The 16,269-nt window shown below is 30.6% G+C and overlaps 1 protein-coding gene across 4 annotated transcripts in view; it reads left to right on the forward strand.

Moving 5' to 3' along the window:
* Positions 1–1,429: 1,429 nt before the first annotated feature.
* The window catches only part of LOC133778442 (TMV resistance protein N-like), a 29,461-nt gene continuing 14,621 nt past the window's right edge, over positions 1,430–16,269 (forward strand). For 2 of the 4 annotated variants that reach the window (XM_062218371.1, XM_062218370.1), the window contains exons 1-6: positions 1,430–2,088; positions 4,699–5,809; positions 6,299–6,598; positions 10,236–11,297; positions 11,519–12,473; positions 12,568–12,737. In XM_062218371.1, the coding sequence (XP_062074355.1) occupies positions 1,583–2,088; positions 4,699–5,809; positions 6,299–6,598; positions 10,236–11,297; positions 11,519–12,473; positions 12,568–12,737 (4,104 nt within the window). In that variant the 5' untranslated portion in view covers positions 1,430–1,582. Of the gene's footprint in view, positions 2,089–4,698; positions 5,810–6,298; positions 6,599–10,235; positions 11,298–11,518; positions 12,474–12,567; positions 12,749–16,269 lie in introns of all 4 variants that reach the window. The other 2 variants (XM_062218372.1, XM_062218373.1) reach the window with 2 other exon arrangements.

Raw genomic sequence — 16,269 nt, forward strand, 5'->3', positions numbered from 1 at the left:
TTTAATCAATCATTATTTATTTGTAATATATTGCATAGAGCTGTATTTTTCTTACCATTTCCATTAAGGCAATCTATTTTTTCCTAACAGGTGCTAACGCCGTTACCAATCCTCTAGCACACGGTGAAGATGTGTAATTGTTTTAAGAAGATAATGTGACACACTAGACTTGGTTTAACATAAAAGCAATATTTCTAATATATATATATGCTTTGTTTTATTTTGATTATTTCAATTATTTGTATAATTGTATCCTCTATTCATCTCCACTTCTCACAATATATGTTTATTGCTATTTATTTATTTTTAATAAACAATATCACATGCATATTTTTTATCACCATGCGTATAAAAATATCATATAGTAACTAGTTACTAATTTTTTAAGTTTTCAATGGTAACCAATTTCTACTAAAAAGATATATTAACTGGTTACGACTGAAAGATACGAAACAATAACTAGTTATTAGTTTTTAAATTTTTTATGATTTCTTTAAATCTAAAATACAATACTCATTAACTAGTTACCAATATTCTTAATATTTATTTAGTAACCGGTTACCATTTTCATTAAATATGGGAAAGCATAACACAATAAAAGGTTACTAGTTTTAATTTTCAATTTTTGAAGGCATATCACAATAAAAAGTTACTAATCTAGTACAAACACTTTTACCATGCTTACTATACAACAGCCATGGACATTCTTATCCTACTAATTTTCATGCTATTTTTCTTAAAACTAATGTAAGCGAAAATGATTGAGAAATTCAAACAGTTACGTCAAAATATTGGAAAATATAACAATAGGACTCAACTTTTGTACAGAGATTAAATTCTTCATGGTGGAGGGAGGACTGCTTCATTATTTTTTTTACCCCATTATTGAATGGCTCCAAAACTATTGTTCTCTACCCAATCAAACAGTTAAATTTTGGTATTATATTTTTCCTTTTTAAAAAATATAACTTCAATTTTATTGGAAAATATATATATTTTATAATTCTTTTGAATTCAATTCAGATCTAAAATACAACTAGTAGTTATCATTTTTGTTAATTTTGTAACTAGTTACCACTGTCTTTAAATTTGGAAGAATATAACATAACCGATTACCAGTTTTATTTTTCAATTTTCGTAGAAATAACTGGTTATTAGTCAATGAACTTCTTATCCTACCATTTTTTTACCTTATATTTCTATTAGCCATAATAATCAGAAATCCAAACAGTTACGTCCTAAATTATTTTAGAAAATATAACAATATGACTCAAAAGTCCAAAAAAAAAAAAAATAAAGTCTTTACCGGAGGTCAACTTCATTATAAATTAATTTACGTCTCAATCAACACAGTTGTACTTTTGTTTTATATATATAAAGATACCGATTTAATTTTATTATATGTAAATATTAATCATATTGTATATGATGCAGTTTTTCTCAACCATGGTATGAAGACTTTTTATTTAAATGAAATTTATATGGGATGATGAATTTTTTTCCAATTTCTACAATCTGGTTTCACAGTTCATCTTAGCAAATTGCTTTTGATGTGATGATCTTTGTGTAGAAGAGTCTAACAATGGAAGTAGTAGCTTCCTCCTCTTTTTCATCACAATTCACCACTTTCACCAGAGTGAAGACGAAGTATGATGTTTTCATCAGTTTTAGAGGTGAGGACACTCGCAATGCTTTCACAACCCATCTTTTCGAGGCTCTGCGCATCAGAAAAGTTTACACCTACTTAGACGAGGTCACTCTCAAGAGAGGAGACGAAATCTCACCTGCGCTGCTTCAAGCAATTGAGCAATCCAAGATTTCTGTCATCGTTTTCTCGGAAAATTACGCCGACTCCTCATGGTGTTTGGACGAGCTTGTGAAAATTATGGAATGCAAGGAGATTCTTGGGCAGCAAGTGGTTCCCATTTTTTACCATGTTAATCCTTCGTGTGTGAGGAAACAAAAGGGGACTTATGAGCTTGAACAGCAATTTAAAGATAAGATGGAGTTGCAGATTCATGGGCAGGCATGGAGGAATGCTTTGACGAAAGCTGCCGATTTGTCTGGTTGGAGTACTCACCAGATCAGGTAATCTTCAATTTTATCTTCTTATTACTTGTGCATCCAAAATTAGGGAAATTAGGGCCGATTGATTACTCACATTCGGTTAGGGTTCATTTTGGGGGAATATTAGTATAGCTGTATACAATATTACATTTTGGAAGTTGAAGCTTTAATGAGCTATAGATTAAGATTGTTGATATTTGATACTTTAAGATGGTTAACAACACATGAGATGACATCATATGATTCATTAGCGATATCTAATAATACTTATTAAATTGAGTTGTTAAAGGGCATCATTGGTGTCCAACACTACAAGGAGGTGAAATATAGCTACAATCCAATATCGGGTCTCACTTATTTGAATTTAATAAATTTTGCATGAATTAGAATAAAATAATCATACAAATTAGCATAATTATTTATATGTAGGAAAATAAATACAATAATTTCATATATACACTTGGTAGAAAAATTCATGCTAAATAAGACAATAAAATCATTTATTGATTTGATGAATTAATAAAATAATTGCACAAACTTAATTGTAAAATATAAATGTAATTACATTCTTAAAAAAAAAAGCACAATTATTTAATATTGCATTAATAAAAGAAAATAATCATATAATAAATACACAAGTAATTGCACATTTTAATTAATTTCCAAATATATAATATACCAAAAATATATGTTTAAATTAAATTGGCAAAAAATTAAAAATGATATTTATTGTCTAAATAAGTATTAAAATCAAGAAAATAATAAAATTCAAAAAATATATTAAAAAAAATGTAATTTTCAGATTTTTTATGAATTTTTCTTCAATTTTTTTTTATTTTTTTTTTTTAAAATATGCCATGTCGTTTTCTTCTTACTGTGTTGACAAGTCGTTTTTCTTCATAAACCCAAGAAACGACATGTCGTTTCTGTTGTCTTCTTCAGCCATCCGGGTCGTTTTGACCCAGTTTCTTGCAAACAGATCACGCGACTCGATTTCATAACCCGGTCGGAAAAAAGCATTCCGACGGCCAAAAACTCGTTTCAAAGCCTAGATTACATAGAAATTAATAGATAAAGAGATCCATAACATTAGTTTGATTAAATAACAATGAAAAAACTGATTGTAATATCAAAAATAAAAATTTTCCATTATTAAGTTCGTGAATGTGTGAAAACTGTTGTTGGTTTCTTAAAACACGATTTTGATGCATAGATCATTAGAAATGATAATCTTAAGAATTTCTAATGGTACTTAAAATGAAAATTAGTTTTGAAACAAATATCCAAAATTTTGAGGCATTAAAACTCTCGGCCAAAACTATATTATTTACAAACCATACTTTATAAGTTTTTTATGCACAAAATGTTAGGAATAAAGAAAGCACATAAACCCAACAACAAAAGCAGTAAAACACAACCAAAATACATAAAAAAAATTTGATGTATATGGCTATAATAAACATACATATACATATACACTGCGAAAACAAAAAAATCAAAATCATATACATATATAAAGACATGTACATATAAATCATAAAAATATATATGTATATATGCATACAAAAATAACAAGGTGGAGATTAATGTGGTTCTTGATACCAAATGTTAAATTAAAATCAAATATAGGTATATTAACAATTCTATACATGTAGGCGAAATTTATATATAGATTGAACATATACGAATAGAGGATCGAATATTGTATACCTCCAGTCATTGCAATTGATAATCTCGATCTAGCTTTAGATCTACAAAAGAAAAAGAATTAGAACGAGTACACAGACTTCCAAGCTCTCACTAACTCTTTTAGATGGAGTTACTGATAGTCAGAATGAACAGTGAGCTTGAGGACCGGTACTCTATATTTATAGAGTGAGACCTACCATCAGAGTCTCTGCTACAGATTGAGATATTCTCTCAATTAATTGGGATATGCAAAATCGGGTAACAAATAATGTTGACTATTAATTAAAATATTTTATCAATAAATAAAATATTGAATTTGATATATTAAATCAATTATTTGTAACAAATTGATTTATATACCATATAAATAAATATTCTAACACTTGCTACTTTTGCATCCAAAATTAGAGAATTTAGGGTTGATTGATTAGTCACATTAGTTAGGGTTCATTTTGGGGGAATATTAGTATAGTTGTATACAATATTACATTTTGGGAATAGATTAATAGTGTTGATATTTAACACTTTAAGATGATCAGCAACACATGAGATGACATCATATGATTGATTAGTGATATCTAATAATATTTATTAAATTCAGAGAATTGTTAAATGGCACCATTGGTGTCCAACACCACAAAGAAGTGACATATCGTTGTTGGTGCAATCCAATATCGGGTCTTATTTATTTGAATTTAATAAGTATTATGGGGTATCGCTAACCAATCATGTGGTGTCACCTCATATAATGTTGTGCACCTTAATGTGTTAAATAGCAAAACTCTTAAATTCAAATGTGTGGGGCTGATATTATATTGCACCAATAGCTCACCTCTGATGTTGAGCACAGTAGTGCCCGTTAGCAATTCTCATAACAAATAACTAGGGATCCTTTGGCCTTTCTCTTCCTAGTCCAATTCTAACACTGTTCATATGTGTTAGGTCTGAATCCCAATTAACCAAAACAATTGTTGAAGATATTATCAACAAACTGAGGTCTGTGTCTTCTTCAAGTGCTTATTATTTGAAGGAACTAGCCGGAATACACAAACGCATGGAGCAAGTTGAATCAATGCTACGCCTTGACTCGTCCTGTGATCGAGTGGTTGTGGTAGGGCTTTGGGGAATGGGGGGTATAGGCAAGACAACCCTTGCTCGGGCTGTGTTTGACAAAATTTCTCATCACTTTGAAGGTTGTTGCTTTCTTTCAAATGTCAGAGAAGAATGGGACCATGGAAGAAAAAAGAATGATTTACAAAAAAAGCTTTTCTTGGAGTTATTGGATGAAGAAAGTCATAAAAATAGGAAAATGCTATCCATTTTTGACAGAGATAGACTCCTTTATAAGAAGGTTCTCATAGTTCTTGACGATGCTGATGATTCGGAGCAATTGGAATTTTTGACTCGAGATGGTGAATGGTTTGGGTTGGGAAGTAGAATCATCATAACAACAAGAGATGTTAAGTTGCTTAAGAATCGAGCTGATGAGATATACAAAGTTGAGGAACTGAGTTTTGATGAAGCTTTCCAACATTTTGAAAAGAATGCTTTAAGAAAAAAAATTCCAATAGCCGAGTTTAAAGAGGTATCAATAAGGGCGGTAAAGTATGCACAAGGCATTCCACTAGCTCTTCAAGTATTGATGGGTTCCCTATTTAGTTATAATAGCACAAGAGAATGGAGAAGTTTACTGGATGACTTAAAAGATTCCCCCAATGAAAAAATTCATGATGTGCTGAAGATAAGTTACGATGGTCTCACTAGAAAAGAAAAAGATGTGTTTCTTGACATTTCATGCTTTTTCAAAGGAAAGAAAAGAAGTTACGTGGAAGGAATACTTAAAGGTTGTGATTCCTTTGTTGGCATGAGAATAGATAATCTGGTTGATAAGTCTCTCATAACTATTGAGAAGCGCAGAAATTCGCTTTGGATGCATGATTTGGTACAAGAAATGGGCTGGGAAATTGTTTTCCAACAATCCATTAATGAGCCTGGAAAGCGTAGTAGATTGTGGAATCCTCAAGATGTCTACAGTGTCTTCAAAACTAATAAGGTAAAAAAAAACGTGAGTTTTATTAGAAATAATACAGTAGAAAAGAACTAAACATATATATTAATATATTTAATTGAATAACATAAATGCAAAAATATAATAGAAATAATGAATTTAAGTCGAGGCACACGAAACAAGTTTTTCTTAAAGTGGATTTGCCCATGTACCTAAACGGTGCTAGAGAAAATGTTTGTTTTGAGTTCGCTTAAACAGACGCAGTAGTACTTTTGTCCTGCTTGATAGCTGTTATATTCTGTGAAATTGTTGCTCACAAATCATCTAGCACCGTTCAGGCAGATGGTTTGTGTGCCTCAACTTTGATTTATTATTTCTATAATATTTTTTGCATTTATGTACTTCAAATAAATATATTAATATATATATTTCGTTCTCCTGTGTTATTATATTATTTCTAACAAGTTCTTCATTTGAAATGTAATTTTGATGTATTTATACACCTGCTCATTATTTCGTTCTTCTTTACTTTAGGTCTCAGTTGAGGTTGAAGGAATATCCTTGGACATCTCTATGATTAAAGCATTAAACTTGAGCCCCGATGTGTTCCTGGAGGCAAAGAATCTTAGATTGCTCAAAATTTATAGTGATAACAGAATCAACAATGACAGATTATGTTTCCCTCATGGTCTTCAATCTCTTCCGGATGCACTTAGGCTTCTTTACTGGGAACATTATCCACTCAAAACTTTGCCATCAAGTTTCGATCGTGAGAAGCTTGTTGAACTTAGAATGCCAAACAGTCAGGTGGAACAACTTTGGGATGGAGTTCAGGTACATATATATTTTAATAAACAAAAAATTACTACTTTGATCCTCTACATTTTTTTTTGAGCATATCACCAAAGTTGATTTTTGTTTTTTTTATTTATTAACAAAACTTGAAATTTAAAATAAATAAATTTAAAAACTAAAACAAATTAAAAACTTTATTTGTTATTTAGTTTTTTTATTTATCTAATTTTAGGTTTGATTAATTATAATTATAAGTTGTCTACAAAATATTACTAAAATATATTAATGCACAAAAAATGAAAAATATATTTTTACTGTGTATTTTTGTTTTCTTTGTTATTTTTTTTTTTAAAAATTCACTTTTTAGAAGAATAGTAAGATTTTTTTTTCACTTTTTTGAAAATAAAAGTTAAACTTGGTGATGACCTTAATTAAAATGAGGGATAAAAGTGGCAAATTACATTTATTATATAATGTTATAAATTTATATATACTAGATACAAACAATGTGAAATGGACATTTGCATAATTTTATTTATAAAATTTATTAATTATTTTTATTCAATTTGTATCATTGTCATATAAATTTCAAATAAATAAACATTGTTATATATAAAAGAATGACATAAACATATTAAAAAAATAATAATTTTTTTAATAAAAATTAAGATTATGTATTATATATTATATATTATTGTTATAATGATATTTTATAATATTTAAATTTATATTAATATAAGTATTAAATATTTAGCATTAAATATTATTATAATAATAATATTTTATAACATTTGAATTCATATTAATATAATTAGTAAAAAATCAGAATTATATATTATTATCATAATAATATTTTATAACACTTAAATTTATATTAATATAATTATTAAATTTCTAGTTTTGTATTATATATTATTATAATAAAGATATTTTATAACATTTGAATTTAAATTTATACTAATATAATTATTAAATATGTAGTCTTATATTAAATATTACTATAATAATGATATTTTATAATATTTGAATTCATATTAATGTAATTAATAAATATATACTTTTAATTATTTTTAAAGATATATTCCATTAAATATTTATAATATTTCGTTAAAGTTAATAAAAAAATCGTTAAAATCAAGAATTTCTGTTATCTAAACTATATATATATTTCAAGGAATATATATAAGGGTTTATATCTTTTTGGACCATGTGTTTTGTCTCATTACCTGTTTGGAACCTGTGTTTTGACAAATTACTTTTTTGACCATATGTTTTGTAAAATTGTTAAAATAGAACCCTAAACTCAATTTTGATGAAGAGAAAATTGAATATAACAACACAGTTTTTAGGCAGAATGATTTTATTTTTGTTCTGAATTGTTAGTTTGGTAAATTATTTGTAATTTTAGTTGAGAAAACATTGACCAAAATCGGGTTTAGGGTTCTATTTTAATCATTTTACAAAACATAGGGTTCAAAAAGTAATTTATCAAAACATAGGGTCCAAACAGGTAATGAAAAAAATACAGGGTCCAAAAAGGTATAAACCCTATATATAAATACCTTTATCTTTTTATCACAAACCAGTATCTTTGTGCTTGTCTTGGAATCAACTTATTAATGTCCTAGTATTTAATTAAGGGTTTATACCATTTTGGAACCTGTATTTTTTCTGATTACCTATTTGGATCCTATGTTTTAACAAATTCATTTTTGGATCTTATATTTTGTAAAATGGTTCAAATAGACCCCTAAACTCAATTTTGATGAAGAAAAAATTAAATATAACAACACAGTTTTTAAGCAGAATGATTTTATTTTTGTTCTGAATTGTTAGTTTGGTGAATTATTTGTGATTTCAGTTGAAAAAACTTTGACCAAAATCAGATTTAGGGTTCTATTTGAACTATTTTACAAAACATAGAATACAAAAAGTAATTTGTCAAAACACAAGGTCCAAATAAGTAATGGGACAAAACACATGGTCCAAAAAGTATAAATCCATTTAATTAATACCTTGTATGCATGTGGTATAAATAACTTTAAAATTATACTTTTCAACTAATTTTGGTAAAAATAAATATATTCTAAATTCTTTTTTAATTTTTTAAATTATTTAAAACATATTTATAAAACATTATTTAAAAATTATTTATCAATGAGAATGTACAATTTTAAACTGATTCACCATATACAAAATATTAAAGGTGCTTCTTTTTCTTTTCTCTCCTTACCTATTTTCTAGTTACACTCCTCATAAAACTAAAAAATAAAAATAAAAAATCATCTAATTTTCATTATAATTAAAAAAATTGATACTTCTCCATATAAAAAAAACAAAATTTTAAGTTTCAAACACAAAATATGAGCAGATAATATTAAAAAAAAACAAAAAAATCTCACCTCATATTTTTTTAGTAAATTACAATATGTTTGACTTTCATGATTGTAATAAAATATAGAATAATGATATATCAATTAAAATTATGCACTAAATATTTACACCAACTGACGCGATATTGTTTTTTAAAATAGTAAGTCCCACTTGAAATAATTTTTTATGATTAAATTGACCTCAATGGTAAGTAATTAAATAATTTATTAATTAAAATCATATACTAATAAATTTTAAAGTAAAAACTAAATAAAAATACATAAATTTAATTGATTTTAATATGTATTTTAAATTCTCTTTCCCATGTCCTTGTGTTGTGCTTGTTTTTAGCACACACAAAAGAGTTTATATCTTTTTAAATCATGTGATTTGTTCCATCACTTGTTTGGACTATGTGTTTTGAAAAATTATTTTTTGGACTCGGTATTTTATAAAATTGTTCAAAAAGACCATGATCCAATTTTGATGAAGAAAAAATTGAATATGACTACATAGTTATTAGGAAAAATGATTGTGCTTTCATTTGGAATTGTTAGTTCGGTGAATTATTTGTGATTTTAGTTTAAAAAACTTTGACCAAAATCGAGTTTAGGAGTCTATTTGAACGAGTTTTTACAATACACATGGTCCAAATAAAAGTAATTTATCAAAACACAGTGTCCAAACAGATAATAAAAAAAAATATAGGGTCCAAAAAAGTATAAACCCCACACAAAATAATAAATAAGAATATTTTGTTTGGTCTTCCGAGCAAGATCAAGGAAGTTAGGTGCAAGCCATAGCCTTGACAAAACTCAATGATCCAAAAGTAGGCAGAGAAATCAAGTAAATCGGTTATCCAAAAAAATCATATAGAGAAGAGGAATGAATGGAAAAATATTTATTAAAAAAGTTTTTCGAAAATAGCCATTTTGTTATATAATCCATATCTTTTTTTTTGCATTTTTATTTGTTTTCGATGTAAAATTGATGTTTTTTTAATGCAAAATCGATGATTTTTCAATTATTTTGCGATGTAATCATGAAAACTTGATTTTTGGCCAAACCGATGCTTTTTCGATGCAATTTCGATACTCACACTGAAATTTGACGAAAACTTTAGAGGTTCATATTTTTCACTTAAATGTCCGTTTTAAATGAATTATTTTTTAATGTCTACATATAATTGAGCTATTTCTATTTTGATACATCTAATTGAGCTATGCTCTACCTAAAATGATACTTTTTTGTTTTTGTTTTTAATGTCTACATATAATTGAGCTATTTCTATTTTGATATACAGCATTTACCGAACTTGGAGGTTATCGATCTGAGTCACTCCAAGAACCTGACCTGTATTCCAGACTTGTCTCAATCTTCTAATCTTGAAATGATAAATCTGGAGCATTGCATAAATTTGCTCCCTGTTACATCACATTTCCAAAATCTTGAAAAGCTTACTTATTTGTATATGAATTATTGTGCAAAGCAAACAAGTCCTCCCAACTTAAGGCCGGGTCTCGCACAACTTGAACTTAGGGGCTGTCAGAATCTTAAAAACATTCCAGAAATAAAGGGAAATATGGTTGAAATAGATTTAAGTGAGACTCCAATAGAAGAATTGCCTTCATCTATTGGTTCCTTGGACCAACTCATGTATTTGACTCTTGTGAACTGTAAAGGCCTTAAGAGTCTTCCTTCAAGCATTTCCCAGTCGCAATGCTTGGCTGGACTTAATCTTTCTGGCTGCTCATCTTTTGAAAATTTACCAGATCTTCCAACGAGTCTCTGCGACTTAAATTTGAGTGGAACAGCAATACACCAACTGCCCACGTCAATTGAAACTCTTGCTTATCTCGATAGGATTTATTTAAGGGATTGCAAAAGGCTGAAAAGTCTGCCTACCTGTATTTACAAGTTAAAGCAACTATTACTTCTTGATATAAGTGGTTGCTCTAAAATTGACAACTTCCCCGACATTTTAGAGCCTATGGAGCAATTAGCTTTCCTTTATTTATCTGGAACAGCTATTAAAGAGCTACCTTCTTCATTAGTTCAAAATCTACCTAATCTTAGAGAATTGGACTTGGGAATGTGTGAAAGCTTGAGATCCTTGCCTGAGCTACTAATAAACATAACTCTAAATGCACAAGGTTGCACATCATTAGAAACTCTATCTTTTTCGAGGAGGAAATACACAGAGCCTAATGACCAATCCATACTTAAAGATGCAACAAATAATTTCCTCTTACTTTTGAATTGTCTAAAGCTGGACCATAACACACGCAGCATCATAATAGCTGTTGGGCAGTTCAGAATTATTTGCATTGCAGTTCGAATATGGTTAGATGACGGCAACTGGGGGGTATGACTATATTTTACTAGTGTGATATGATAAATATAATTGGTTAATCATATCATATGGACAATCCTCAAACTTGTCTATCATTCCCAACGTTGTCCCTGCATTTGACTTTGAGGGATAACTCTGGAAATGGTGAACAAGTTTGAAGATTTTTCATTCAGTTAAATTTTAATCCTAATAAGTTAGAGAGTAAATTTTCATGACAAATGTGTACTTTGCAGGAGTATTATAGGCGCCATGTTTGTATTTGCTATCCTGGCAACGAAATTCTAGAGTGGTTCAACTATATTGCAGGTTCTTCAGAGGTTGTCCCACTACCTTCGAATTGGTACAATTCCAATTTCTTGGGCTTTGCTCTATGCTTTGTAGTTGAATTTGAGGAGTACAACTATTATCTTGAAGGTTTAAGATTTCTAATTGAGTTTCAAGGGACGACTAAGTCAGGTGAATGTCACAAATCCAGTCGTATTTTGGAGATGGCTACTTCTACATATGCTAAGACATCAAGTAAAACAAGAGCTGAAATTCTTGATTCAGACCACGTATTCATGTTGTACGAGTACAGAAGCTTTCTTGCTTGTCGAGAAATAGAAGAAGAAGATGATAACATTACTGGAGTCTCATTTTTAATCTGTCCAGTAGGTGAAGATGACACAACACCTATTCACTCATGTAGAATGAAATCATATGGTATCCGCTTGTTGTATGTTGAAGAAGCTCAGCAATTTGGTCTCTTAACTAAACCTGATAATGATCAGAAATTAAAACTAGAAGAAGTAGAAGAAGAAGAAGATGTTGATGACATCTTTGGCAACTTTAGTTCCAATGGTTGTGAACCGGGTGAAAATACAAAAGAAGATGATGATGAATCAAACATAATTGATTTAAATGACTCTGCTGTAGATTATGTTGAAAAAGAACGAGAAGGTCCTCCTCTTAGCTTAAACTGGCCTGAACCAAGTAGATGCCATGAAACTCTTAACAATGTCTCTGCTGATGCAACAGAACGCGAACAAGAACCAACTGGAAGTGAAATACAACCCTACTCTGCTGCAGAAAATCACGAAGAAAATGTCAAACCAAGCCAGAGTGGGACTATGGACTTTATTGAAGCTGACAATGAGGATCTAAATTCATTTTCAAATGGTTGCTTACTGTTTCTCTCCCATATTAAAGGTAAAATTAATATTCACAATCTCATATCACTTTTTTCTTTTTCCATTTTATTTTAAGTATATGTATATGTACACACAATCTCATGTGAATGCAGCTATTTGCCTGGGGATTTTGGGGAATAAATCTGGTCCCGAGTTTAATCAAGAATCATCATCTTCATCTGGATCAGTCCAGGAGCAACTTCAGGCTCTGAGAAGTACAATACAAAATCTTCAATCAGAGAACGCTAAGTTGCGAGATGAGAACCATCAGCTTTCACAGCAGGTTAGTACAGTGTAAGTGCCATTGATTCTTGAAGTAAAATCCTTGCCCTTATATTACTTTGATAAAACTCAAGTTTAAACTTTAGCTCAATCAACACCTTATGCGTGTGAGGCCAATAGGTGTGACACTAATTGTGGATATAACATATCAAATTTGAGTTGAGCTGAGACCATGTAGTGACTTCTAGCAACTGTGTTCACCCAATACCAAGATAAGCCATGTTTTTTTTCACTTCATTTGGATATATATATATATATATATATATATATATAAATACCATAGAATTCTCCTACAAGGTCTTCACTTTAAGCCCTACTGCTGGGGCTCTCAGTGTTCTAGAACCGTGAACAGTTTTCGGCGCGATTTTTTTTATGACCGTGTATATTGTAGTTATTTAGAGCATCCTGCAAATTTTCAGAAAATTCTGAACAAGTTTACAGTACCGAAAATTAAGTTCAAACATATTGTTGTATATGTGACTAATTTTTTTATGCGCGTGGAAAGCAACATATTTGAACATAGTTTTCGGTACTGTAAACTATTCAGAATTTTCTGAAATTGCAGGATGCTCTAAATAGCTACAATATACACGATCATAAAAAAAATCGCGCCGAAAACTGTTCACGGGTCGAGAACACTGAAAGCCCCACCGGTAGGGTTTAAAGTGAAGCCCCTATAAAAAAATTGTCCTATAAATATATATATATATATAGAGGGTAGTTCTCAAGGGAGAGCACCACTTTTGCTCCTACGTTGATTTTTAATCAAATGGCTGACATTTGTTTGCTTATAATACACTTGAGTGCATTTGATTTTTGTCATTTGTAACAACCCAGTTGCATCAATTAAATGGTTTTATTTTTAAAATTATATGATATATCAAATGTGATGTGTTTATTTAAGGGGTTTTTTTTAGTATAAGGTTGTTACTCTGAGATTTCCTCCACCATTTTGCCGGCATACTTCCACGGATCTCATTTTAGTTCCATTTATTATTATATATAACTTGAAAAGGGTTTCACAGGAATGGCTCACAAATAAAAATTTATTTTTATATGAAAATAGTATTATATTATTATCATTAAACTTATTACTTTCATGAAGCAATTGGTTAATCCTAAGGTTCTCCTACATCCAAGGCAGCAATAACTCGGCCAAAAAAGAACTCAAAAGTCTCTCCTCTCTCTCTTGAACAAAGCTTTTGAAATCAACCCCAAACCAGGGACTAAACAACTATATATAAGTCTCAAGATTACGACTAAAACTAAAGGAAAAAATACAAGTCAAGGTAATAAAAAAATATATATTAACGACTACTTAGTTTGCAGCCCCAAGAGGTTGTAACGAACTCCCATCACCAAAGCTTAAGACCAACAAGATGATACTCATTCTCTTGTTCAAGAAAAAAAACTAATAGATCAGATATGTAATTTATGAAAAAAGAAAAACAAATTAATATTAAAACAAATACTAACCTACTTCACACCCCATTCTACGCTTATGCATTCTATCCATACAACCAATCAAAATGTAAAAAAATTGTCCTCACGAGTAAGAGCAAAATTACTGCTCTCACCTAATAAAATTCCTATATATATATTTATATGGATGCTACTATTCCTCCAAGTAAAAGAACTGAAAAGACATGTAAAGAAATGAGAGTGAATTTTTAGGCAACTAAAAGTAGTCATTTACACTTTCAACAAAAAAGAAAAAAGAAAACAAAACTAGTCATTTATAAACTGATTTTAATAAGAAGTTATATTTGTAAATATTTTTTATTTGCAAACTGATTGTTTAAGCAAACCATAAACGATTCTGAAGATCATTCAAGTAACTTTAAATTTGTAAGGAATTTGGTGAATCAAATATGAAGGCTACAACTCAGCAAAGCAGTTGTGATGTGGAGCTGTTTGATTAGACAATCATTGTGGAGGCAGGTTTTGTAAACATATAGGCATCAAGTATTATTTCATTCGTGATGTTATGGCTCAAACGAAGGTGATAGTTGAAAAGGTTCGTACGGATGAAAATGATGCTGATATGTTTACAAAACCTGTCACTTCAAGCAAGTTTTTTTTATTGTAACGCTCTGCTAATTAGGATCCATTACCAAGTGTGTTTAAAACCAGTGCTGGACTTGCTAAAGAAGTCATTTGGACTAAACATGTGATTAAGCCACTAAATGTTTAGGTATTAAAACTTTTGATCAACTCATAAGCATTTTCAGTAAGTTAAAAAAAAACATGTTCTTTACATGGGATCCCAAAAACGTCAGTTTAAAAGTTAATTACACTACTCAGGTTACATATTAAGCCGACCTAGGCGGCAAAAGCTGGGTTTAACCCTAGTTCCCCTGAGCATCTCGGCTGTGGTGATCGAGCGGACTGCATATGTACATACCACTGCTAATGCCCTCCGACTCATGGCTGGTTGAGCTTCTCTTTACCTTTACCTGCACCACAAAGCACCTGTGAGCTAGAAAACTCAGCAAGAAAATGTAATCAACAGTTCACAGAATAAAACAACTATCAAATAGTAATAACTGAAACTGGTGCGTTCATAAAACCAAACTGGAGACCATAGAGTCACACAAGTGCATGTTGCACTTTCTTTCAAGTTGTTGGCATCCGAGCCAGTCAAGTGCATGTCGCACTCCTAGGGTGGCCCAGCCATGGTGGCCTGCACTCCACGTGCATTATACCATTCTTAGCTTATAAACTAAGTTCTTAAAGCCCTTGACTTATAAGTCAAGCCACCATGTGCCTCCAACTTATAAGTTGAAGCCTTGGGACTCTCGACTTATAAGGCAAGTCTCCCAAAGTCCAATATACCCTCAACTATTAAGTTGATCCTCACTTAACATCCTAATAAATCTCTGGTTTATAAACCAAGCTTCACAGTCACAACAGACAATCACAGTTTCATACAGCATACTTAACAACAATTACAATGCATTATAATACATTCAAACGACAATGATAGGCATAATCGTAATTATGCGCATTACAGTCTACCTAATCAATTATTCGCAAACATAATTATAATCATGTTCATTAACAAAGTCAAAGCTTTATTCATCTATATATTCACCACATTGACTAAGCTCTAATCATGCATTCACATAACAGGTGTAGTTTTCTTACCTTCGGTCTGTATGCAAGTTACTAGCGACGCCCCTTTGAGTACGATCCCCGATTCAAGCCCTTAGCGTAAACCTAGTCACAATCGTAATAAGGAGGTTCCATCAACAACAGGTAAATAAAAGCTTCCAGACCAAATCTTAGCCTCCGGGACGTTGAATTCCACTTAACAAGGAAGTAGAATCGATCCCGAGCCCAAATGGTTAAGTCCCCCAACCCATAAATCCCATTAAGGCAAAAATTCCCCTTAAGGGTCGCGACCCCAAAAACCCGAGCTGCGGCCCGCATCTAATTCCAGAGGCTCGACCTCCCTGGAAACCAACGTGCGCCGCAGCACGCCCCTGAGGCGCCACGGCCCGCCCCTACCTCCGAGCCCTGCTGGCTTGAAT

The sequence above is a fragment of the Humulus lupulus genome, chromosome 5, assembly GCF_963169125.1.
Source record: "Humulus lupulus chromosome 5, drHumLupu1.1, whole genome shotgun sequence".
Lineage (NCBI taxonomy): Eukaryota > Viridiplantae > Streptophyta > Magnoliopsida > Rosales > Cannabaceae > Humulus > Humulus lupulus.